Source organism: Camarhynchus parvulus, chromosome 1A, assembly GCF_901933205.1.
Source record: "Camarhynchus parvulus chromosome 1A, STF_HiC, whole genome shotgun sequence".
NCBI lineage: Eukaryota > Metazoa > Chordata > Aves > Passeriformes > Thraupidae > Camarhynchus > Camarhynchus parvulus.
This window is the reverse complement of record NC_044586.1, coordinates 5287715-5309563: the sequence shown is the minus strand read 5'-3', so window position 1 is coordinate 5309563 and position 21849 is coordinate 5287715. Positions and strand designations below refer to the sequence as shown.

The 21849-nt window shown below is 49.4% G+C and overlaps 2 protein-coding genes across 2 annotated transcripts in view; one reads left to right on the top strand and one right to left on the bottom strand.

The window, feature by feature from the left end:
• Window positions 1-21849, bottom strand: part of CACNA2D4 (calcium voltage-gated channel auxiliary subunit alpha2delta 4) — a 120203-nt gene that overhangs the window by 25999 nt on the left and 72355 nt on the right. The gene's annotated exons all lie outside the window — the stretch shown is intronic.
• Window positions 1464-20314, top strand: LRTM2 (leucine rich repeats and transmembrane domains 2). Its single transcript, XM_030959926.1, has 4 exons — window positions 1464-1533; window positions 13458-13619; window positions 17473-18063; window positions 19591-20314. Exons 2-4 carry the CDS (start codon window positions 13553-13555, stop codon window positions 20043-20045), a joined length of 1113 nt encoding a protein of 370 aa, XP_030815786.1. The 5' UTR covers window positions 1464-1533; window positions 13458-13552; the 3' UTR covers window positions 20046-20314.

The following is a 21849-nucleotide window of genomic DNA, read 5'->3' as shown; positions in this document are numbered from 1 at the left end:
GTCCAATGGTTACATAAAACCTGTGATTCAACAGGAAGGTACCAGAACAGCAGAACAGCCATGCCTGTACCATCCATTTGCATTTTCTAGTCCCTATTTCTGAAATATTCTTATTTTCCCTCTTGAGTTAGTAACTTGAAATTTTACTTGAGTCCTCTAAAAATTTCACTTCAAAAGATAACTTCAAGACTCATTAAAATGAACAAAAAGCCAAAATAGGCCTGTTTTATGATACTGGACCTCACAGAAGGGGCCGTTTAAGTAGATCAACAAAACAGTAATTCTTGCAAATGCGAGCTACTGACATCCTCATCAATATTGAGAAAGGCAAGATAGGGAGCTGATTTTCTGGGGAAAGGCTACAGGGGCCCATGGGAGAGCACAGAGGAAATCCCAATGGTGGTAGTGGGCTGGATTTGGCTGCTTACTGCATCCCTGTACCAGCAGGTGATGTCAGGGAGGGCAGGGAATGCCTGTCACTGATGAATGTCAGCACCTGACGCATGCACCTGTGGCTGAACACACCCTCTGCTGCACCCAAAGTTCACGGGAACAAACTGTGGATCTTTCACCCATTCCCCTTGTCCCAGCTACCCCCTAACAGCACCCCTCAAGTTTTCCCTGAATCCCTAAGGAAACAGACACAGGGCTGTGCTGCCCACGGCGGGCACCTCTCGGATGTCTCCCTGTTGGATGCACTGCCTCCCCACCACCGTCTCTGGAGCACTGGAAGGGGGGTGGGAAGGAGGTGCCTTTCTCCCAAGCCCACCGGGTTCTCCCCTGCTGTGTCCCCATCGCTCCTTGCTCCTATATAAAAGCCAGGGCTCGTCCCTTTTCATCCTGATGCCTTTCTCTGTGTGTTTATTGTCATCAGCTGTAGCAGGGGAGAGATGGAGGGAGGGGAGGAACTGTTCAGCTCGGTGCTTTCCCTTGTAACCTGTGCCTGACCAATCTACCACCTCAGGGGCTGTGGGGAGCTCCTCCCGCCCTGGCATCTCCTCAGCCCTCCTCGAGCCCCTCGGCTCCTGGCACCCGAAGAGGGATGGCAGCAAGGGCGGGATGAGGGAGAGACAGGGACTGACAGCAACTGCCCTTTCTCCAGGATGCACCGAGAGGAATGAAAACCTCCCGAGCTCCTTCCTCTGGGTGTTTGGGAGCAGATCCTGCCTGCCTGGCGGGGTGACTCCTCTGCACTGTCTGCGCGCGTTCCTGTGCGTGTGCTGCTGCCATCGCAGATGTACCCCCAGCTGTCACTTCACCGCGCACAGTCGCTCCCTCTCCCGCCTCTCTCTCTCTTTCTCTCTCCCCCTATTTATTATTTACGGAGGATTACAGTCCCTTTCCCACGCTGTCATCTCGCTGTGCGGCTCCCCTGCCCTCCACGCGAGGCCAGCGGCTGGCTAGGGAGGGCTCCTGCCAGCTAGGGTCCACAACAGCGGCACTTTCTGCTGGATTTGCTTTGGGATTGTACCGGGTTCAGACAGCCGGGAGAGCTGCCATTCTCACAGCAGGGTCCATTCCAGCCTGAGAGAGGTAAGTAAAGCCGTTTCCCTTTTGAATTTTCCCCCATCCCCGGCTAAGCGAGGCGAGTGGGGCTGCTCCCCGGGCAGCGGCTTCTCCGGGGAGGGGGCGGCAGGCTGGGCAGCACGGCGCGACGGGCGGCTCAGCCCAGCGCAAAGGCTCCCTTGTGCCAGACCCACGGACAGAGGAACGGCAAACCTGCTGCAGAGCTTGTTCCTACTGCTTCCAGCCCAGTCTCAGTGCAGGCAGCCGGCAGCAACTTCTCCCAGCTGAGAACAGCACCGGCAGTTTTCCGTGCACCGCAGGCGGCTCCGGTGCGGCTCGGAGGCTGAGAACTCGGAGCTGGGGTCACCCCGTACCTGGTGAGCCCTGACTTTTCTCGGCTCCCCGGGGCTCTCACAGTGGTCAGCATGAGAAGTGCCACTCTCCTGACTTGTGATGGCTTTGCTGGCTATCATTTTGGACTCAGTAAGAACACCCTAAAATGGAGAAGTATGGACCCAAATCGAAGAGGTTCAGCACTCAGTGCACAGCTTTAGGAATGGGGGGGTGTATGTGGATAAGTGTGTGGGGGTGTGTGCTCATGGACATGACCACAGGACATGAAGTGAAGGATGCCAAATCACAAGTAGAGTCAAAAATAAGTCCCGAGTTGCTTTCAGCATCTCTGCAGGCTGAGCCTGTGATTTCTGAACTTTTGGGTGGAAGGCAAAGCACTGAGGGGGGTGGGTGAAACAGAGCAAAGAGAAGCTTCACAGCCTTTTCCAGCTCCTACTGGGAGGAAAGGGTGACAATGAGGTCCCAAACGAGCCGAGGCAAAGCACACTGTGGACAGGAGCATATATATGTAAGTGTTAGCCTGTCAGTGTGTCTGTGTGTTTGTGTGCATACATACACATGCACAGACACGTGCACACACACACATCCCACACAGGGCATTCTGCCCCCTCCTTCTCCCTCTGCCTGACCAGTTTATTACTGTCCCTGCATCTCCTGCTAATTAAGAGCGACATGTTAAACTGGAGCTCTCCTCATTTGGGGAGAGAGGGTGTTTGAAGCTGTTGCTCCAAGCAGGTCATGCCCAAGCTGGGCCCCAGGCCCGCCACGTGGACTGTCAGGTAACCTGAATGTGCCACATCCAGCACAGCCCTGATGGGAATGGCAGTGGGCACGATACAGCGCTGCTCTGCTGCGAGAGTCTGACCTGCCACTCAAGGGTGGAGAGAGAAATTCAGATCTCATTTGGGGAAGGACCAGAGCTGCTGCTATTGCAGGAGAAGGAAACCCTTAAAAGACAGGGGAACCCTTAAACACAGACAGCGACTTGTCCCAGAGCAGAGGACCTTCCTAGCAGTGAGGAGAAGGGAGCCTTTCCAGAACTGCAGACCATTTTTCTTCTGAGCTTTGTGGCTCAAATCTGTGGGGGGGGGAGGGCAGGGGTGGATTTTCCTCTAACTGCTGTGGGCAAACAACATTTGCAAGGGAATTATTCCACATGAGCGCAAGGCTTGCGGGAGTTGTCTCCCTGTCAGACATCAGTGCTGCCTCTGTTAGTGCATCCTGTCCACTTGGAGGAATTATGGTAAACCCTGAGCAAAGGGGCTGCTTGCAAAGAGAAAGGGAGGAAGCCTTCTTATGTAATTTTTATACCAGATCATAGCTTTACCCTTTCCTCCAGCAAAGTGAATGTCACATACTAACAAGGTGCACTCTCAGCTCAGACATCTTTAAGAGTCACTCCAGCTTCCTGCCCTTCCTCTGGCTTTTTTTTTTCAAGCCTGATGCAGAAAGGATTTTCTAGGCTTTTCTGCACCACAGAAGCCTGATGAAGGCAGAGCTGTGTGTCAGTAGGGCCGGCAGGGTCAGCACAGGGCCACAAGGATACCTGGACAGAAGCATTCAGGGAGGAACAGAGCCTGGAACAGGATGGGGAGAGGCTCGAGCCTGTGGGAGGGCATTTCTGGGTAGTTCTTCCGTGACTTTTGCCTGTTGCTGAGTCAAAAGACAGAGCAGGCAGTTTCCTTCACTTGCCATGTTTGGTTACAAGCAGCTGCTTACACTGCTTGACAACTGTCCCAGTCCTGGGTGGCTCAAACCATAGCTCAGATGACCATACTGGGATGCTCCGGCCAGCTGGGTAGTGCCTCAGCATGCTGCACCATGACACACACTCAGTTCTCCCTGGAAAGAAGCAGGAGTGGGAGTTCTGGGATGTTCCTCCTGCTGCAGGGAAATACCTTGTCACACATACCCTGTTCCTGCTGTGGCTCTACCAAAATGCTGGCTCACAAAAAAGCTTTCTGTGATTGAGGGGATGATAACAGCAAGAAGATGTGCATTTTTTTTCTATAAACTAGTTCAATTCCAGACTCAAGACAGGGAAGAAAAAGTTGCTTCATCTGTGAGGGGCTGGATTACGTGAAATGTATTATTAATATTTCAAAAACAAGCAGTTGAAAGTTAGAAAATACTGGTACTGGAGGCAGCATGCCACTGCACTGGGTTACAGTCCTGACTGTAGGATCACACACTATTTTCATGATCTGCTTCATTCAGGGTACTTGGCAACATGGTGCTCAAGGAGTGAAGCAGGGGGCTCTTTTTTTTTTTTTTTTTGGTACTGCAAAATGTGTGTCTCTTTTATTTGTTTACTGCCTGCCAAGCAAGCCCTGCAGGCAATACATCACTATTCATTGTGTTGTGCTGTTCTGAAGATGTTAGCAGCTACAGTTGCCTTGCTGCTGATGATAGAGAATTTATGCTCCTGATGAGGCAACAGAGAATGGCGGTTTTCCTGGTTTTGAAGGGAAAAGAGACTTCCCCTTTTAGCCACACAGGGAAGGAGCAGCAGGTGCAGGACAAGGGCCTGGGACCTCTTGGCTATTGAGTCCTTGAGATTGTACCAGTTTGCTGGCTAAGCTGCCAGCATTTTGGAAAACAGCTGTGAGTGTTCAGCAGTTCTGCAAAATGGCCCCTAGGGTCTCGTGTTGGGCACCCGCAAAATTAGGAATGTACAGACTGTGGCCTCCTGCCAAAACTGTGGTTTAATATTTAATTCTGACCATATAAAACCAGCCTTATTTATTACAACATCCTCATTGTTTGCTTGAGTATCATGTGTCCTTTGCATTGAGTATGGGACAGGGTCCTGTGAAAAAAAAGAAATAGAGCTTGTTTGGGTGAGCATAGGCAGTGCTGTGCTGCATGCATGCAAGTGGCTGAATGAAGGCTGGGCAAATATAAGCTCACATTTAAGTCCTTGGCTTTGCAAGCCTATTTTATGATACGGCAATTTTCTTTTTCTTTTAATGAAAATAACCATTTCCTCGTTATATTTTTATGAATGGGAATACAAGAGACTGTCTATGCCCTGCATAAATACCCCACACCCATCATATGAAGGACTGAGACTTAAATTTACAGCAAAGCCACACAAGTCAGAATTTCTTGACTGACTGCAAGAAAAGCCTGTCAGTTTTTCTTGGAAGTCACGCCCTGCTACCATGCTCCTCCTCACTTCAAGGAGGCTGGGAAGATTCCTTCCCCATGAACCATGCTCTCACACAAGGGATAAAAAAGCAAGACCTCACCCTGAGTCTGGAGATGAGCTGTTCAAGGCAACTGGGCTTGGCACTCATCTCTTGGGCTGCCTTTCCCCTCCTGGTGAGACTCCCTAGTGCCAGCACTGCCCAAAGTGACTTTGCTGTGAGGTACCTGTGTGGGGCAGAGGGGCTGAAGGTGGGCCCTGCTCTCCACACCACTTCTAGTGATTTTGATGGGATGTGACTTTGCCATAAAGGTATCTTTTCTGTGGCTGCAAACCCCATAGAAAACTAAAGTCACATCTAATTTGCAGACCTTCCTCAGCCTCGGCAAGCTCTGCAGCATGAGGCTGTGATCTGTGTGCTAACCCAGATGCATCCAAAGATCCTGGCTGGAGCTCTGGGTTGTGAGAGCTGTCACCATGTCTTGTTGAGCTATGGGCAATGTTCCCAGCTTGTAAAAAGCATAGATGTGTCCCAGGGATCTCTTCCCACCCCATGGGAAGGCAGCAGCCCAGATCCCATGCAGTTTGTGTGGACTTTGCAGGGTTGCCCCTCTTGGATGCTCTGGGAAGATGATGGGGCAGCAGAACAGCTCCAGGCTCTTATAGGCAGCACCAACAACCTTGTGCCACAGGGGCAACCAAGTGAGGCAGATCTCTGCAAGTCACTAAGGCAGAAAAAGGTCTCCTTCAGAGTCCAGTACAAATGCATTGTGTGGGAATGATGAGAGGCAGCCTTTCCTTAGGAGGTTTGCCAGGAGCTATGTGCATGCTGGCTTGCTGATCCCCTTATGATAAGAGCTGAGAGGATTTTTACTGCCAGCATCTTGTGCTCTGCCCCACCACTGTGCAGGCATGGATGGTCCCTACCGCTCTGGACATGCCCAGGGCACAGCCTTGTCACACCTTAGTTAAGTTCTTCCATTTTTCCAGTGTTTTCTATTGCCTCTCTCCTCCTGCTCCAGCAGCCAAAGTGACAAGCCACTACCCTTGCAGCTCATTTTGGGAGCCTGGCACCCCGGGAAGCACAGCCAATGAGGGGAGTGAGGAAAAGGGGGAGCAGCCTTGGTGGCAGCAGTTCTTCACCATGCTGGCTTCTCCACCAGAAGAAAGAGTAACAAGAGTCAAGCATAAGGAAGGCCAGTGAGCTCAAGGACCCAGTGTACTTCAAAATGCAGGCAATGAAAAAAGCAAAACCAGTTTTTGGGCTAATGCAGAAATGATGGGAAACAAGCAAGTGTGGGGCATTTTGTGTGCAAGGGATCACCCAGGCTTGTAAAAGCTTGCCTCATTTTTGGAATGAGAAACCACAAGGAGAAAAGGCTCATGGCTGAAGTGCCTTGACCCCCATAAGATGTAACAGGGGTCTCTTGATATTGATCTGGAAGGCCCTTGATTTGGAAGTCTGGTCACGCTGTTCAACAGAAATCTGGCCTGCCTCTGTCCAGGGACAGAGCTCATATTGATTAAAAACTTACATTTTTCTATCTTGCTGCTAAATTGATGCACCTCCATCTACTACTCTGGTAGTGTAAATGTATCTCTTATCTCAGACAGGCTGGCACCTTCCCTCTTAAAGATCTGCTGCATCCTTTGACTCTAAGTAAGAGACCCAGGGAAGGTAGTGGGCCATGTTAAAATTTTTGACCCCTCAGAGAATCCTTCACAAATGTGGGCCCATACACACCTTCCTTCTTGAACGCCACCCAAATAAAAACAAGTAAGAGAATACTTTGGGATTCAGAGCACCATCCAGCCAAGAAGTGCAGAAAATACCTGTGAGCACAACAGTGATGGGAATGAGGACCACAGAACCAGGATCTCCCACCAAGCTGTCTTCTCTGCCTGCAACCTTTTCCTGGTTGTACCACCCACCCACAGCCCCAGGATAGGCTTGCCAGGAAGCAGGGAGCAGCATTTTAAATGCCAGTGAGCTGGAAGATGCTCGTGGGGTGTAGAGGGGGAACTGGGAGCAGAAGGGTGCCTCCCTCAGACCTGCAGCCCTTCTGTCAAGGGACTGAGCAAAAGGATTAAAGGCCTGAGCTACCACTTACCATGGGATTAACCCCTGCAGGAAATTAAAGTTGTAGGGATGGCTCTTCACTCCACAGCTGAGAGAATGAGAAAAACTGGGATCTGGATTAGAACTGGCAGGGCTGGTGACAAGCCACCACCCACAGCCAACTGTTCCCGGCTGGATCAGAAAATGTTATCTCAACCTTCATGTAGAACCCCCCTCCACATCTCACTTGGTTACCAATTTTTGCCAACAGTGTGAGAAGAACAAAAACATCACCCCGTGGCAAGAAAAAGAGGAGGAAACTGGGTAGTCAGCTCACGTGTCCCTCCTCTGAGCCCCTCTCCCACTCCCTCACCCGCTTCCCTTCTCAGCTGCCTCCGCTCTGCAGGGAGGAAACATGCACGTGGTCTGTCGCGTTCCCTAGGACTTGGAGAAGATGCTGGCACACACATGGCTGGATTTCTTCCTGTCAACTGCCCCCTCAGCTCTCCTCCTGCTGCTGCTCTGGGCCTCCTCCATATGCCACACTTTTCGCTGTGCTGGGACTTTCCTGTCACTCCTGGTTGGATATCCCGCTCTCTCCACCTGCTTCCACAGCTTCCCAAGGAATTCCACATCTCCACAGCAATCTGGGTCTTTTCCAGCAGTGCTACCCTCTCCATCTCCCCTTCCTCTGCTCTGTATTTCTCTGAGGATTTGCTGAGGCTTTATGCCCTTGGTTATTTCCAGCTCCTCCAGAATTTCCCAGTCTCATTACTGTGCATTGGTCAGGGAGGCTTGGGATGCAAATTGTGTTTTCTGCTTAAGCTATGGAATGAAGAATCAAGAAACTGGCTTCGCTCCTGTTTTTGCCACAGGCCTGTCAGGAAACTTTGGGAAAACCTGGCCAAAAATCTTTTATTCTGTGTAGCTTTGATAAGGCCTACAAATGCTCTCTGCAGGACAGGACAGCATTTACAACCCCAACTGCAAATGCTGCACTTGACAGCTTTGAAAATCCTCAGTGAGTGGGGAACTGATGTGGACTAATGATGAAGTATCAAAAGCAAGGCAGTTGAAATTTCAGCCAGCCAAAATCAGCAGCCAGTTTTACCTGCATCATAGTTAACCCTTCCATAAAATAGGGATAAAGTTGATCTTTCTTGGAGGCTTCTGGGGAGGAAACATTTTTTACCATCAACACATTTGCATTTCAGAGGTGCCTCCATTGCCAATCCAAAAATCTGAAGCTTTTTGACCTTTTCATGTCACAAAGAGTGAGGTTTTTATTCACATCAGGCCAGGAATGTGGCAGAGTCCTTTACAAGTCCAAGTGGGTTTTACACTTTTTCTGCTTGCTTTCCAGCTTTCTGGATGAGGTGTTTTGCTCAGCTGTGATTGATCACTGCAAGTCAGAGGGCACCATTTCTTCTGCAGCTGGGTTTCTTGTATGAATTTAAAATGTGCTTTCCATTGATCGTGACAGCACAACACTAACAAATCTTGAACATATGTGTTAATACATCAGCAAGTGCTGCAAATAAAGCCCCCAGCTCCTCAGCTTGGAAGCTCACTGGAGCACTGACACACACTGGATGTTTCTACAGCTTTGCTGAGCTTCTCTGCCACCTCTGAGTGCTTTTGCATTCCAGAGAGACAACAAAGAAGGGCTGCCACTGAGACAATGCCACCTCTTGGGATCAAATATTTGCACAACTAGCAGGTCTATTGGAGGACCTGAATGTGTGAGGTCTCCATGCCATCTAAAGCCACTTGTGGTGTGGCAGTCAGGCCACACAGATTATGTGTCTCTGCTGCCACTTGCCCCACCAAGGGCAGATGAAGGGACATGCATAGAAAACGTGTTGGTCACTAAATGCTAGGGTACTGCTGTCCCTCTCCATTATGGGGTGATAGCAATAAAACATGGATCCTAAAAGCAACAAGGAAAGGGGAAGGAAAGAAGATAATCTCCTTAAAGCGTCCTCCGTGCCCTCCCTTATGCTGCTGCTTTTCTGATAAAGGCTAAAGCAATTCAGCATTGGAAAGGGGAAAGGGACTTTGCCATGAAGGAGAGTGTGGGGGAGGGAGGAAAGTCTGTGCATACTTTCTGATAATTTATTGCTGGCATCTGTTGCAGTCTCTGCTACCTACCCTTCTGTAATATAGGTCACCCACATGCCCTGCCAGTGCTCATAAGCCAAACTGTTAGCGGAGTCTGATCCCCCAGCCATGATCCAAGGGTTAGTGCAAGGGACTTGGAGAGATAATCAGAGACAGAGGTTGCTGGGCTCTGTCTCTGACAGTGTCTCATCCCAGTGACACAGTCCCCTGTGTCTCTAGCCTCAGTGCTGTTGTCTGGAGAAGGGGATGGATTTATCCACCTACCCAGAGCAGAAGCACTACTGGCTCTTACCTCAGCCTTACTTCTGGGGGTCATTAAACACAAAATAACACCACCTGACAGCTACTGTAAGAGCCATTCATAGAGCACATGGCAAGCTTTGGATAGAGAGTGACACAGAACTGGGAAGAGTTACTAAGCCAGTGTTTGGATACAGCAAACTAAAACCCTCCCCACTCTTCTAGCATGCTCCTTGGGACCCTCCCCACAAAAGCTTTGGAGTGATACTGCAAACATGACTGGTGTCTGGGCACAGAGGAGCAGGAATAGTGCCTGCTGGAGTTCTCAGGCCCTGGCAAGTGCTGCGGAGTCATTACAATCCCCTCAGCATCCCCCAGTTCCCTGCTCAGTCTAATTAGGGGAATCCTCATTAGAGAGTCCTCTAGAGTCTGACAGCAGGCCAAATGTCCAAGTGGCACTTCAGCTCGGTGTATTTTTGGCCACTGGAGCCCATGGGCCAGAAACGGATGATTTCATTTTGGTGCTTTGAGCTGAAACTAAAAAAGTTGTCTTTTGCTGTCCTATTTGAAACAGTAATAGGAAAAGGCCATCACCAGCCCCACAGGCAACCCTGCTTTCTCAAGAATGTGCAAAGACATTCAGCTCCAAGCACATGGAAGAAAGCTCTGGCCTCTGTGCCCCATGGATAACAGGGCATTCAGCTGACATGTTGCTCTAGGGACAAGGAATCATCTAGAAAGCCCATGAGAAAGAGAAATGCCTGGTTTGTGGAGCCCTTGGGTGACTTCAGAGCATTCTAAGCTCCAGCAGTGCTGACCAGCCTTGAGCCCCCAAACCGAAGCAATGCCAGGCAAGCTCAGAACAGATGGCATGGTGCCTCTCTTGTTGAGTTGGAGACATACAGGGAGCACTCCTAGGCCTGGCAGAGTGCTGGCTGCTGGAAAACTCCCTGGCTGTCAGGCTGAAAGCAGCCAGACACATCTGGTGCTGCTTTGGAGAGGCTGGAGGTGTGGGCAGGTGCTATTTGCCCCAGGATTACACATTCCCAGTGCTGCACTGGCAGTGAGTGCAGTTGGCCCGGTGCTCTGCAGAGCAGAAGGCATCTCTTGGGCCACAAGAAAACTGCTAATTAAGTCAGAATTCAAGACAAGTCAGAGGAAACCTTTAAAAAAGAAACTCTTGAAAATCCTCTCTGCCTCCTTGCTCTCTCTTGACTGTGGAATATTAATCACTAAGGGTATAATGTTCTTATGGGCAGTAGATGCGTAGGAGAAACTGGGGTTTTTTTCTGGATCTTTGGAATTAAAATTTCTCTATGAACATACTTCTTCAAGATATAAATGCAGAAGCTCATTGACCCTCACCTTTCAGCGGCCAAGAACCTCTATGTATTCCAAATCTATTGCTCTGCCACCTGGGCATATGGCGTGCTTGGAGAAACAGGCAGCTTTGTGGAAGACATGGAGGTTAATAAATATGGGTTACAGAAGAGTCCCTGGAACATGTGCAAGCCCAGCTCCGTGCACACATTTGTAAATGTAAGCTAGGTTGGTGACTGTGCATTTGTACATGAAGGTAGCTGCTTTTAAGTCTTGGAAACACGTGTATGGGTGCACACAGGGTGGCTGCTATCTATGGAGTGGGGAGTGTGGCATATATGTGACATGCTTTAAAATAATCTTGGGTTTATCAAGGCCCCTCCATCTCAGTGCATGTTGCAGTGCAGGAGACTGACATTAAAGCCTGAACAGGTGTTAATCACTATGCACTGTAATAAATTCTAAACATAGGGAAAAGGCTTATTTATACATGGCTGCTCCTCCCACCCTGCACTCTCTGCTTGAGCCTTGGTGCTGCCTGAGGGAAAGAGGCGCCTGTGAGGTACCAGAAATGAGTGCAAGAGCTGGACTTGCCCTGCTGGAGCAGAAGGAGCCGGGGGTGGACCCTGACCCTGTCCCCATCCTCACGCTCGGTGTGCCAGCCCTGCCCTGCCCTCAGCCCCCACTGCTGCCTGGGGACAGCCTGGATGAATTGCACAGAGCACTGGGAGAGACACCAGTGCATGGCCTGAGTGGGGGCTGAGGGGACACCACAGAGGGAAACCGTGTCATAAAGCACCCAAGGAAGCTAGTTTTGTTTTTTTTTTTTTTAAATTGCTTAGCCCCCCTAATTGGAGCGAAGCCAGCTGATACAGATGGGGTGTTACAAAACAGAGCCAAAAGGCAAGAGCACAAGGAACAGAGCTATCTATAACCCTGACAAAGTTAGATGGAGTGAAGGTGGGGAAGAGGGAAAGGCAGAGCATGGCAGGCGGCTGCCCCTGATGCTGAGAGCAAGGACGTGATCATTTGGCAACGGGATTTGGAGCTGATCGACTGGCGCTATCCAGCAGGCAGATAAGGCTCTGTGGCTGTCAGCTTAACTCTGCCGTTTATTCCAGTGCTGGAGGGAGTTAAATAGAGCACACGGAAAGCTGCTGCTGGGGACTGAGAGTCAAGGAGGGAGAGGGAAGGAAGAGGCTGTAATTGGGCAGTGTCCGGGGACTCGGGTGGAAGTGGCTGCAGGCAGAACCCCTCCAGGTAAGTGCCTGCAGCTTTTCATTCTCCTTTTCCATATGGACAGGCAGGGACAGGAGACTTCAGGGATGGCATTTAGGATGGAGAGGTTTCTGTGGGGGAGGCTGGAAGTCTCTCGGTCAGGTCGAGCGCAAGCACCAAATGGGGACAGCTATTTGTTGCAGCTTCTCCTTCAGTGGGAACTGCAGAGAAAGGGCTCCAGCTCAGTTTGGGGAGTGGGGGGCTGCAGCAGATGAAGGCTGAATTGGTTTCTGTACTATGAGAGGTGTTTGGTGCATTGGCATTTAGGTAAATGATCTACATAGCCTTGCAAATGTGCTAGTCTAGGTACTGAACCTGCTCGCAATTTTCATCAAGATGCTAATTTTAATATTTCCTGGTGGTTTACATTCCCATATAAAATAAATCAGTCTGGGAAGCTGGGGGAGGGTAGGCACCTGGCACATGTGTGGGGAGAGTGTCCTGGTGGCAGTGCAGCACCCAGCTAAAATAGCCACCCTGGATGTTGTCAGATCCCCTCAGAGGGGATGGAGGATGGCTTATTTCTGTATTCTGGTTGAAATGTGTCCATCTGTCTGCTGCTGTGACTGTGGGTGGCACGTCAGAGAGTACACAGGGGGACAGAAGGATTTGTGGTGTTTTCATTTTTCCTGCCTCCTTGTATCCAAAAGGGAAGCGGGAGGGAAGTTGAAACCTGTTGTCAGTCACTTACTGTCAGGGGAGAGTTTTATGGTCTTTGGGTTTCTAATTAGACTGAGGATTTTTCCTTCTACTAATTAAGATGCAATTCCTCTCTTTTCAACACTCCCACTCAGTCTCCCCCGCCTCAGGTCCTTCCTTATCCTTCTCCTCCGAGGCTCGCTCGCTCTTCAGCTCCTGCAGTTGCTGCAGTGGGAAATCCCCGAGCTGAAGCTGTGCTGCTCTAGCCACCACATCCATTTTACCTTAGACAGGAAGTGCTGGTAGGGAATACGGCACGGGGGGTGGGGGGACGGGTGTGGTGGGGGGGGGGAGGAGCGGGGAGAGAAGCGGCTTGGCAGCCGCTGGTGCCCAGATCTCAGCGAGCCTGAGCCGTGCGTCAGGCAGAGGATGCACAGGTGGCACCAGCCTGCGTGGAGGCGACAGGAATGAGCCGGACTCTGCTGCCCTGCCAGGGTCACCTTAGCAATTCATCAGGTTAACCTTGAGCATGAAGCTAATGCATGAAGCTACCATGGCAGGCTATTCAAGCACAAACTTCTCTCTGGCACTTAGGTGAATCAGGTTTTATTTCTGCACCACGAGGTTCAAAATGAATTAATGTTGTGCCTCTTGAAACACCCTCCATTTCTCCTCCAAAACAGAACTGATGCCTCAAAAGCAAAACACTAATTGGGGAGGGGAAAGGACAGCTCTGAGCTCAGCACCCAGGGAAGTGAATGTCATCTGCTCAGCTCTGCTTTCCCTCTACAGGACCTGGCAGGCAGGCTACAAGGTCATTCCCTCTCCCTGTGGGGCCGAGGGCCAGGCTGGCTGTTGGATGTGAAGACACGCTGGAGAAGAGCACGATGCTGCCTGCAAGTGCTGGCCACCGGTGGAGGAGCAGGTTCCTCATGAGGTGGCAGGAGGCTTGTCGTAAGTAATGCCTGCTCAGGTACCAACTACAGTATTCCAGTTTGTCAAGGGAATGGGAAGAAAATAGGTCACATCAGGGTTAAGAACAGGGGAGAGGGACAGCTAAGAATGGAGATGTTTGAACTAATTCCTGATTCCTTTAGAGGCCAGGCTAGCTGGGAGGGAGAGTGATATTCTAAAGCTGAAGATGGGCTTAAAGTGGGACAGCAAGTGATGATTGCTTCTGAATTCCAGTGGGCCTGGCAGGTGAGAAACAGCATGAAAGACACCATTGCACAAAGATCCACCCTGAACATTTCTCAAATCAGTATCCTATGAGCTGCAGGCTCCTCTCTGTGCTTGGGGTTTTACACAGGCTGCTGAGCAAAGCTCTTCACAGCAAAAGTCATAACAGATTTTAGAGGGAAATGCAGGATGTGAAGGCAGAATTCTCCTACTGGGCACTGCCACATGTAGTGAAAATCAAGGAGTAAATAAAGAAGCTCCCTTTCAAATTAAATTGTAAATGTTCAGCCTGTGCATATTCCCAGTGGGCTGGGGCAGCTGCTACAGCACCCCTGAGTGCAGAGCAGGCACTGCTAGGGTGATGTGGGGCTTTGGGAATTTATCTGCATCTCAGAGAAGTATCTGGGGACCACAGCAGAGTAAAGGGGACCCTTGGAGAGTGTCCCTCACTACTGCATGTCCAGGCACCAAGCAGGTCTGTGGTTTCCTGTGCTCCAGTCCTCCTGGTCACATTTGGAGCTGCAGCTGTAAGAAGCTGGGGGAATTACTTCCTTCTCCAGAAAACAAACATCTTTGTAATCCATCCTCACAGACTAGACTGTCTAAATTATTTATAATGAACACTTCTGAGTCTTGACTTAATGTGATATACCTGGATCATCTTTCTACCACCTACTAGAGTCACCAAACACCCCACAAAGTAACTTGATCTTCCCTAAACACAAAACCACTTATTATCCATCCTTCTGTAAGGCTGGACGACAGCTTCAAGTTTTGTCTATTGCTTCCCCGCCTCTCTTTCCTGTAGAGCTGCATCCTAACCAACGCAATGAATTCCCTGGCCTCAGCTCACATCCTCATGGATGTGAAATGAAAACGAGATCTCTTTTCTGTACGATTTTAGTAAAATATTTCCAAAAGCATACAGCAATATATGGGTAACAACAAGACATTTTTGGCATATCCTACATGGCTGCAGAAGCCTGGCATAAATCCACTTCCTGAACATAACCACAGCCAGCTGCCTGAGGCTGTTCCTGCCAGCCACTGCCAGCAAACACACTGGTGGAACCCCACAGCCACCCAGTCGGCGCCGCAGGCGGCCAGGCACTCTGAGAGATAAGCGCTGAGCAGAATGCCACCTGGATAGCATTACACATGGGCTGCTCTTGCCTTTCTTGGTGTGCAAAGCAGCTGTTATCTCATCATCACAGCTGCCAATCTATTATTAATACTGGGCTTTTGTTAAGCATCCAGGAAAAGATGGGGTCACTTGAATGACTCATTGCTCTTTCCCTTCCCCACTCCGGCTCCCATTCTTTTAATTCCCTCCCTACAACAAGAGTGTGACATGTTCTGAACAGAACTGAATATCAGCCAGCCAGTCAGTACCTGCGCTGCACTAGCCCATTGGCTATGATCTACTTTCATGGCAATTTCTGCTGTGGGCTCCAGCCTCTGCATGACAAGAAAGCACAGAGGTGGTCTGGGTTAAAGATCTGTCTTACATTTCACCATAAGGGTCCATAATTCTCCTTAAAAGAGCACATTTATTGGCATGGCCTGGGCTGGTGTACACCTGAGATCTCAACTGTAGGATAGTAAAAAGTGATTGAAGAATTGTGAAGACAGATGAAATAGGAGAGAATTGATATATTATCTCTGAACATTTACCCCTTGCTCCCCTATAAAGTCATACAGCTTAGAATTCAAACGGGATAGATCTCCTTAGACTACCAGTCCACAAATCTGCCAGTTCTTACAAGGATCACTGGGGACACAAAACTTGCCCTGTGCAGGATGACAGGGCTGGAATATGAAGGCACAATGCTGACAGAAGCAAAGTCGCTATAAAAAAATGGGCTGGGGGTCAGATTAAACTCTTAGAGAGTGGCACAAGATAAGAGAGAAAGAGAAGAAGAGCATGGCTGACTGCAAAGCTGCTCCAGGCAGAACTTCTCCACAACATGGGTCTCCTTTGGCTCCTTCTCTTGTGGCAATCTTTTCACAATTCCTTTAGGATTAAGAAGTAAAACACCTGCTTGTTGGTTCCTTGAAGAAAAGCAGGACAGAAGAACCTAGCTGCCAGCTCAGGAAGGCAAGACAATCAATGCATCCCCTTTAGCTACCACTCACCCCGCACAAGACTCTACCAACCCGAGTGACTGCCTTCTCTGAAGACAAGTGAGAAAGGGAGAGGACAGGCATGATGTACAGACAAACCTGCTTCAGTTTTAGTCAAATGCTCAAACTTGTCACCTTAAAAACTGCGAGGGAGCTGAATTTGCTTCCCACACTGAAGAATAGTGGAATTCATTGTGCGATCTCAATTCCACAAAAGGAACTAAGATGAAGGATGCAAATGTTTTACATAGTCTGCTTAAACATAACTCCCACTCCTCTAATGACAAGAGGCACAAAGCTTGCTTTCTTGCTGATAATGCTTCTTTGTCACAAAAATGAGAGTTTGAAAAGCCACTGGCTCCCAGGGAAGGTTGGTAACGAGTGCCCTGGTGCCACTGGCAGGATCTGGAGCCATGTCTGGAATCCACAGCAGTTCTAAAAAATGCTGATTTGTGATTTGTCCAACCTTGAGACAGTGTAGTAGAAAGGGTGTGTGTGGGTTGACCCTTTTCCTCACACTGCTTTTGTCCGTTACCAATGTACACTTCTCTTCCTCATTCCATTGTTGTGGGCCATTTTGGTCAGATGTGGTTTAAACTGCTCTTTGCATGTCTGTTGTCTGCCCAGTTGGTGACCATGATTTAGGGCTTGCCCCATGATTTGACTGTAGTCCAGAGTGTGTCCAAAGTTCTTAATAAGAACAACTGCTGGATCTGTACCCAGTTACCACCTCTAGATGGGGGTGGTCACTGGCCACTCACTGGTACTTTTGGGGCCGTTGCTCTGGGATTCAGAAACTGTTTTGAGAGCAATGGCAAGTACCAGGTACGCAGTGATTTAGGGGCTCCTTGTTACTTTTTATCAGTTGTCTTGGTCATCCCTTTGTAATGTAATGTAATTCATTAAAAAGTGGACACGAGGCCCATATGATATACTGTGAATGTGGCAAGCAAACTGATTTAGTCTTAGATCTGAGTCTTATCTATCACAAATATTAGGATTCAAACTGCAGAAGCACACCTGAAATGTAGGTTGCTTTATTTTAATTTTTCTTAAAAGCTTTTTAATAATGTATCTGTTTGTGAAAAATTGGAACTTCTTACATATACCTGGTCCCTCCTGTCTCTACCCTGACTGTTTAGAAAGAGCTGTCCTTTGTCAGAGGTGACACCTCCCACCACTCTCTGCTCCATTATCCTCTGACAGGTACCAGTGCTTCGGTATCTGTTGGCAAAGTCCGCTGGGATGCACTGTTCAGACTTTGTTGTGAAACTGGAAGGATATTTACTTGCTTGTTCCGAAAAAAACAGGCTAAGAGGAAAGTCATGCTGCCAGGATGCAGGCCAGGGGTAAAGGAATGTAGCTGTGAGGAAACTCATTACACTGCAGGGCATTGCAGTGAAGAGCCCTGCTGTGAGGGCTGTGTTGTAGTCGGTGATGGGTGAGGATGGGGAAGCACTGATCTAATCCATGCCCTCTTCCTTCCCTGCTTTTCACCTTCCAGTGCTTGGCTGCTGGCTCTCACTATGTGCTGCTGAGTCCTTCTTTGCTTGTCCTTCCTCCTGCAAGTGTAACAGTGGAAATCTGGAAGTGGACTGCAGTGGCTTGGGCCTCTCTTCCATTCCCTCAGACATCCCCACAAACACCAGGACCTTCCTCTTTCTCAACAACAAACTCAGCATCCTGCCAGGAGCAGTGTTTTCCAACCTCTCTGCTCTGCAGAGGTTGGATCTATCCAACAACTTCTTGGACCAGCTCCCTCAGAACATCTTCAGTGACCTGGGGAACCTCACAGAGCTCCAGCTGAGGAACAACAGCATCCGGGCCTTGGACAAGGACCTGCTCCAGCACACGGCCCTGCTGCGCCAGCTGGATCTCTCCATCAACGGCCTGGCCCAGATCCCTTCGGGCATCTTTGATGACTTGCCTGCCCTCCGCTCCCTCTCCCTCAGGTCCAATCGCCTGCAGAGCCTGGACAGGGTGACCTTTGAGCCTCTGACCAGCCTGCAGCATCTCCAGGTTGGGGATAACCCCTGGGAATGCGACTGCAACCTCCGGGACTTCAAGCACTGGATGGAGTGGTTCTCCTACCGAGGTAGGTGCTCGCGTGCGGGAGGGGAAGCAGGTGGAGGAATTTTGGTCTTCCAGGAAAAGCAAGCAAAAGGCAGGCAGGGAAGAAACAGGAGCAGGTACAACTGGAAGGAGCAGATACAAAAGGCAGGAGCAGATACAACTGGCAGGTCAGGCTGACCTGATGGACAAGTCTCAGCCAAAGAGCAGGAGGACCCTGCTACAATTTAGTGCCACTGCACCTTCATATAGCAACACTGCCAGTCTGTGAAGTCCCCAGCAGCCCTAGATCTCCTATTTCCTTGTTTTGTTTCTAATCTGAACTATTACCTGTTTTTTTTTTAATCTTGAGAAAGAACTTTCCTCAGTAACATTAAAATTTTAGGATCATGAATTCACCTTACTCTTTCTGCCTAAAGAGAAGAAATGCTTTTCACACTTGGAAATAACCATCCCATTCTCTTTCTTAAGATGAGAGAATTAGAAGTCAGATTTGGCTGTAAAGCATCAGGTTTGCTGCCAAAAAAAAGAACCTTAGGAAACAGTGACACTTAGGAAAAACACTGCAACTCATATTGGAGAACCCAACCTACAGCTCAAATTAACAAGCCAGGCCCCAAATCAGACTGGCTATGAAATCATCACTTCAAACCGAGCAGTTTTTGACAAGTTTGCATTTCCAGATTTTCCTTGAAACAGAGAAGACTGGAAAGGTACATGTCACTTATCAGGAATGCTGATGGGATGACATGCTTTCAGGAGCTGCAACTCAAAGAAAGATGGCACATTTTACAGGAGTGAGGATTGAAGGCCTGACCTTCTGTTTCTGGAACCAACGAGTAGGAAAGGGTCTCAAATCATGCGGATAGCAACAGTCAGCTGTCACATCCCTGCTGATCACAGCCATGCTGCAAGGAGATTATCTCTGCCTATGGCTACACTGCAGTCTGAAATATGCATTTGTGTGAGCAGAATCAAACAAGCATACGAGTGCCACTTTGCACTTTTTTTTTTGATTGGTTCTTTTTTCTTGACTACCATATCACAAAGTCAGTGGAAAGCACGCAGACATAACTTTGCTTTTTTTCCTCCCTTTCAAGGAAATTGCTCAAACTCACTCAAGCATTTGTTTCAACATCTGTCATTATTTTCACAGAGATGGATTAGTTGTCAGAAGATGGGATGTGTATCTGTTGTTTTTTTTTGAGAAGGTACAGCCTGCTCCTATATTTTTGCTTCAATTTCTCTTTTTCTAAAGTGGTTCTTCTGAGACTTACATAACTCACTAAACAGTATGAGGTTGATTTAAATGATTTCAGAGGGCTTTCATGTCTTGGCCTATTCAGATATGCACCAGGAGCTCTAATGTCAAATCCAACCTAGGCAGAGGCACACTGGCCAGCTGACATGGCTGAAGCTTCTGCACTGCAGGGAAAATACTTTAGCAGGTGTGAATGGAGGCCTATGAACTCACCCCAGCTGAGGATCTAACCCTGCTGCCTCTGCATGGGCATGGAGCTGTGATTGACTCCTGTTATCTCTGTTGGAACAGGTGGGAAAATCGACCAGCTGGCCTGCACCCTGCCCAAGGAGCTGAAAGGAAAGGACATGCGGATGGTGCCCATGGAGATGTTCAACTACTGCTCCCAGCTGGATGATGAGAACAGCTCTACAGTGCTGGACAATACTGGCCCACCTTGCACTAAAGGAAGCCCTGCTCCTTCCAAATCTAAATCAGGCCCAGAAACAGAAGTGGAGCCCAGTGTGGGATGCCCTCAGAAACAGCGGTACAGGCCTGTGAGCGTGCGCCGGGCGATCGGCACTGTGATCATTGCAGGGGTGGTTTGTGGCATCGTTTGCATCATGATGGTGGTGGCAGCTGCCTATGGCTGCATCTATGCCTCCCTCATGGCCAAGTACCACAGGGAGCTGAAGAAGAGGCAGCCTCTCATGGGTGACACAGAAGGTGAACACGAAGAACAAAAACAAATCTCTTCTGTGGCGTGAAACTGTTCTTGGAAGGAAGGGACAGCGATGAAAAAAGGTACCTGAGAGCAGTCAAGCATGGGGTCCTCCCAAAATACATCTTCCCAGACAGACTGTGCTATTGCTCCACTCACCCAAGTAGTACAACATGCTTCTGGGGGGTCAGGGCACCTGGCTCAATTTCTTTTCCTCTGCCCCAGGCCTATTTTGTGCCCTTTCACCCTTGGGCCCTCCCAGATAAATAAAGTAGAGTCAGACCTCGAGTGCTTGCTGTGCCTCATGCCCTTGCACAGAGCTTCCCTCACATGCCTGCTGCAAAGGCAGCTGGCACCTTCTGGGACCCTGTGTCATCCTCTCAGCTTCAGTCCTGAGTCATCCTGTGTCCTGTCAAGAGTTCTGTGCAAAGAGAGAGCAGCTGTGTGAAACCCTGTGTGGGGAGCAGGACACCAGAAGTGTCCATGCCTCACCATTAGGTCACTGCTGTTGTGTGACACGAAGCTGCTGCCTACCCTACAAACCAGAGCTGCCAAGGTTACATCAGAAGGGAGGCAAGGTCCCTATGGTAGGGCAACAGTCAGTGGTAGATTTCTCACTTTTAGAGGTGGAAAGATATCTGTATCACCCTAACACACTGCCAGGGAGCACAGTGTCCCTCTTTTTGCTCCTGGCCAAGTCTAAACCTTTGAGCTGGCACACACATCATCTGCTGCAGGTGCACAGCACAGAGTCATCCTCCTGTACACACACACACACACACTGACTCATTCTGATCCCAACACACACACACAGAGCCAGTCCCAGCTCCAGGCATCCAGGCACCCCACCTGCACATGCAGAGCTATCACTCATGCCCATGCTGACCTGCCCTCTGCATGCAGCCATGGATACATCCAGCCACTTTACCTTACCCTGATCATAGTAGTGTGTATCACCTTTTGCTTCAGACAAAAAACATGCACGTGCCGCTGAGGAGTAACAAAAACATCTCAGCCATAGTGCAGAGCTAGTGGCAACTGGCAGAAGAAGATGGAAAGAGGCAAAGTTATTGAGATTACAGCACCAGTCTGTGGAAATAAGTACACAGCATCAAAAAAAAAAAAAGGTGTGTTCTTATCTATTTTATGTCTTCTCAAATAAATGGACAGAGTAAGGATATGAAGCCTCCATTTAGAAATGTTTGATTGGCAGATCAGAAGTGGGTCATCAGGAAAGACTGGAGGAGGAGGTGGCTTACCAGGAGTGTAAGCCGTGCTGAGTAGTGTGAGCCTAGGGGAAGGTGTCAGCGGAAGAAGTCACACAACCCAGGAGCTGCCATGGTTGGCACGGGGGCCAGCATGGTGTGTGCAACAGGGTGATGCAGCCAGGGTGACCAAAAAGAGTGGGCAGAGTTATGGAGAGTCTTGAGGTGAAAGCTGGAACCTGGAGCACAGTGTGGCACACGTGGGAGAGCCCAGGAAAGGTCTGGCACGGAAGGCAGCAGAGCCCACAGGCACTCCCTTCACCATCATTGGGGTGTCCAGTGACACCCACAGCTGCACCTGAGTGTGCCCACACACACAGCCATGCACACTGCCACTGTCACATAGGGTGACTTCCCCCAACCAGATTTTAAAGCCCTCAGACTGCAGTGCCTCCTATTAGTCTTAGCTCATTCCGACACGACAGGGAAAAAAAAAAGTGAGAGAGGAAAAAAAATAATGAAAGGAACTCAACATAAGGACTCATTTTGTATCACTGGAAGTGGGATAAAATGCTGTCTCCAGGGGAGAGCACACATTGCCATGGTAACCTGCTCTAACCCGTCACAGTGGGTATTCCTGGGCGA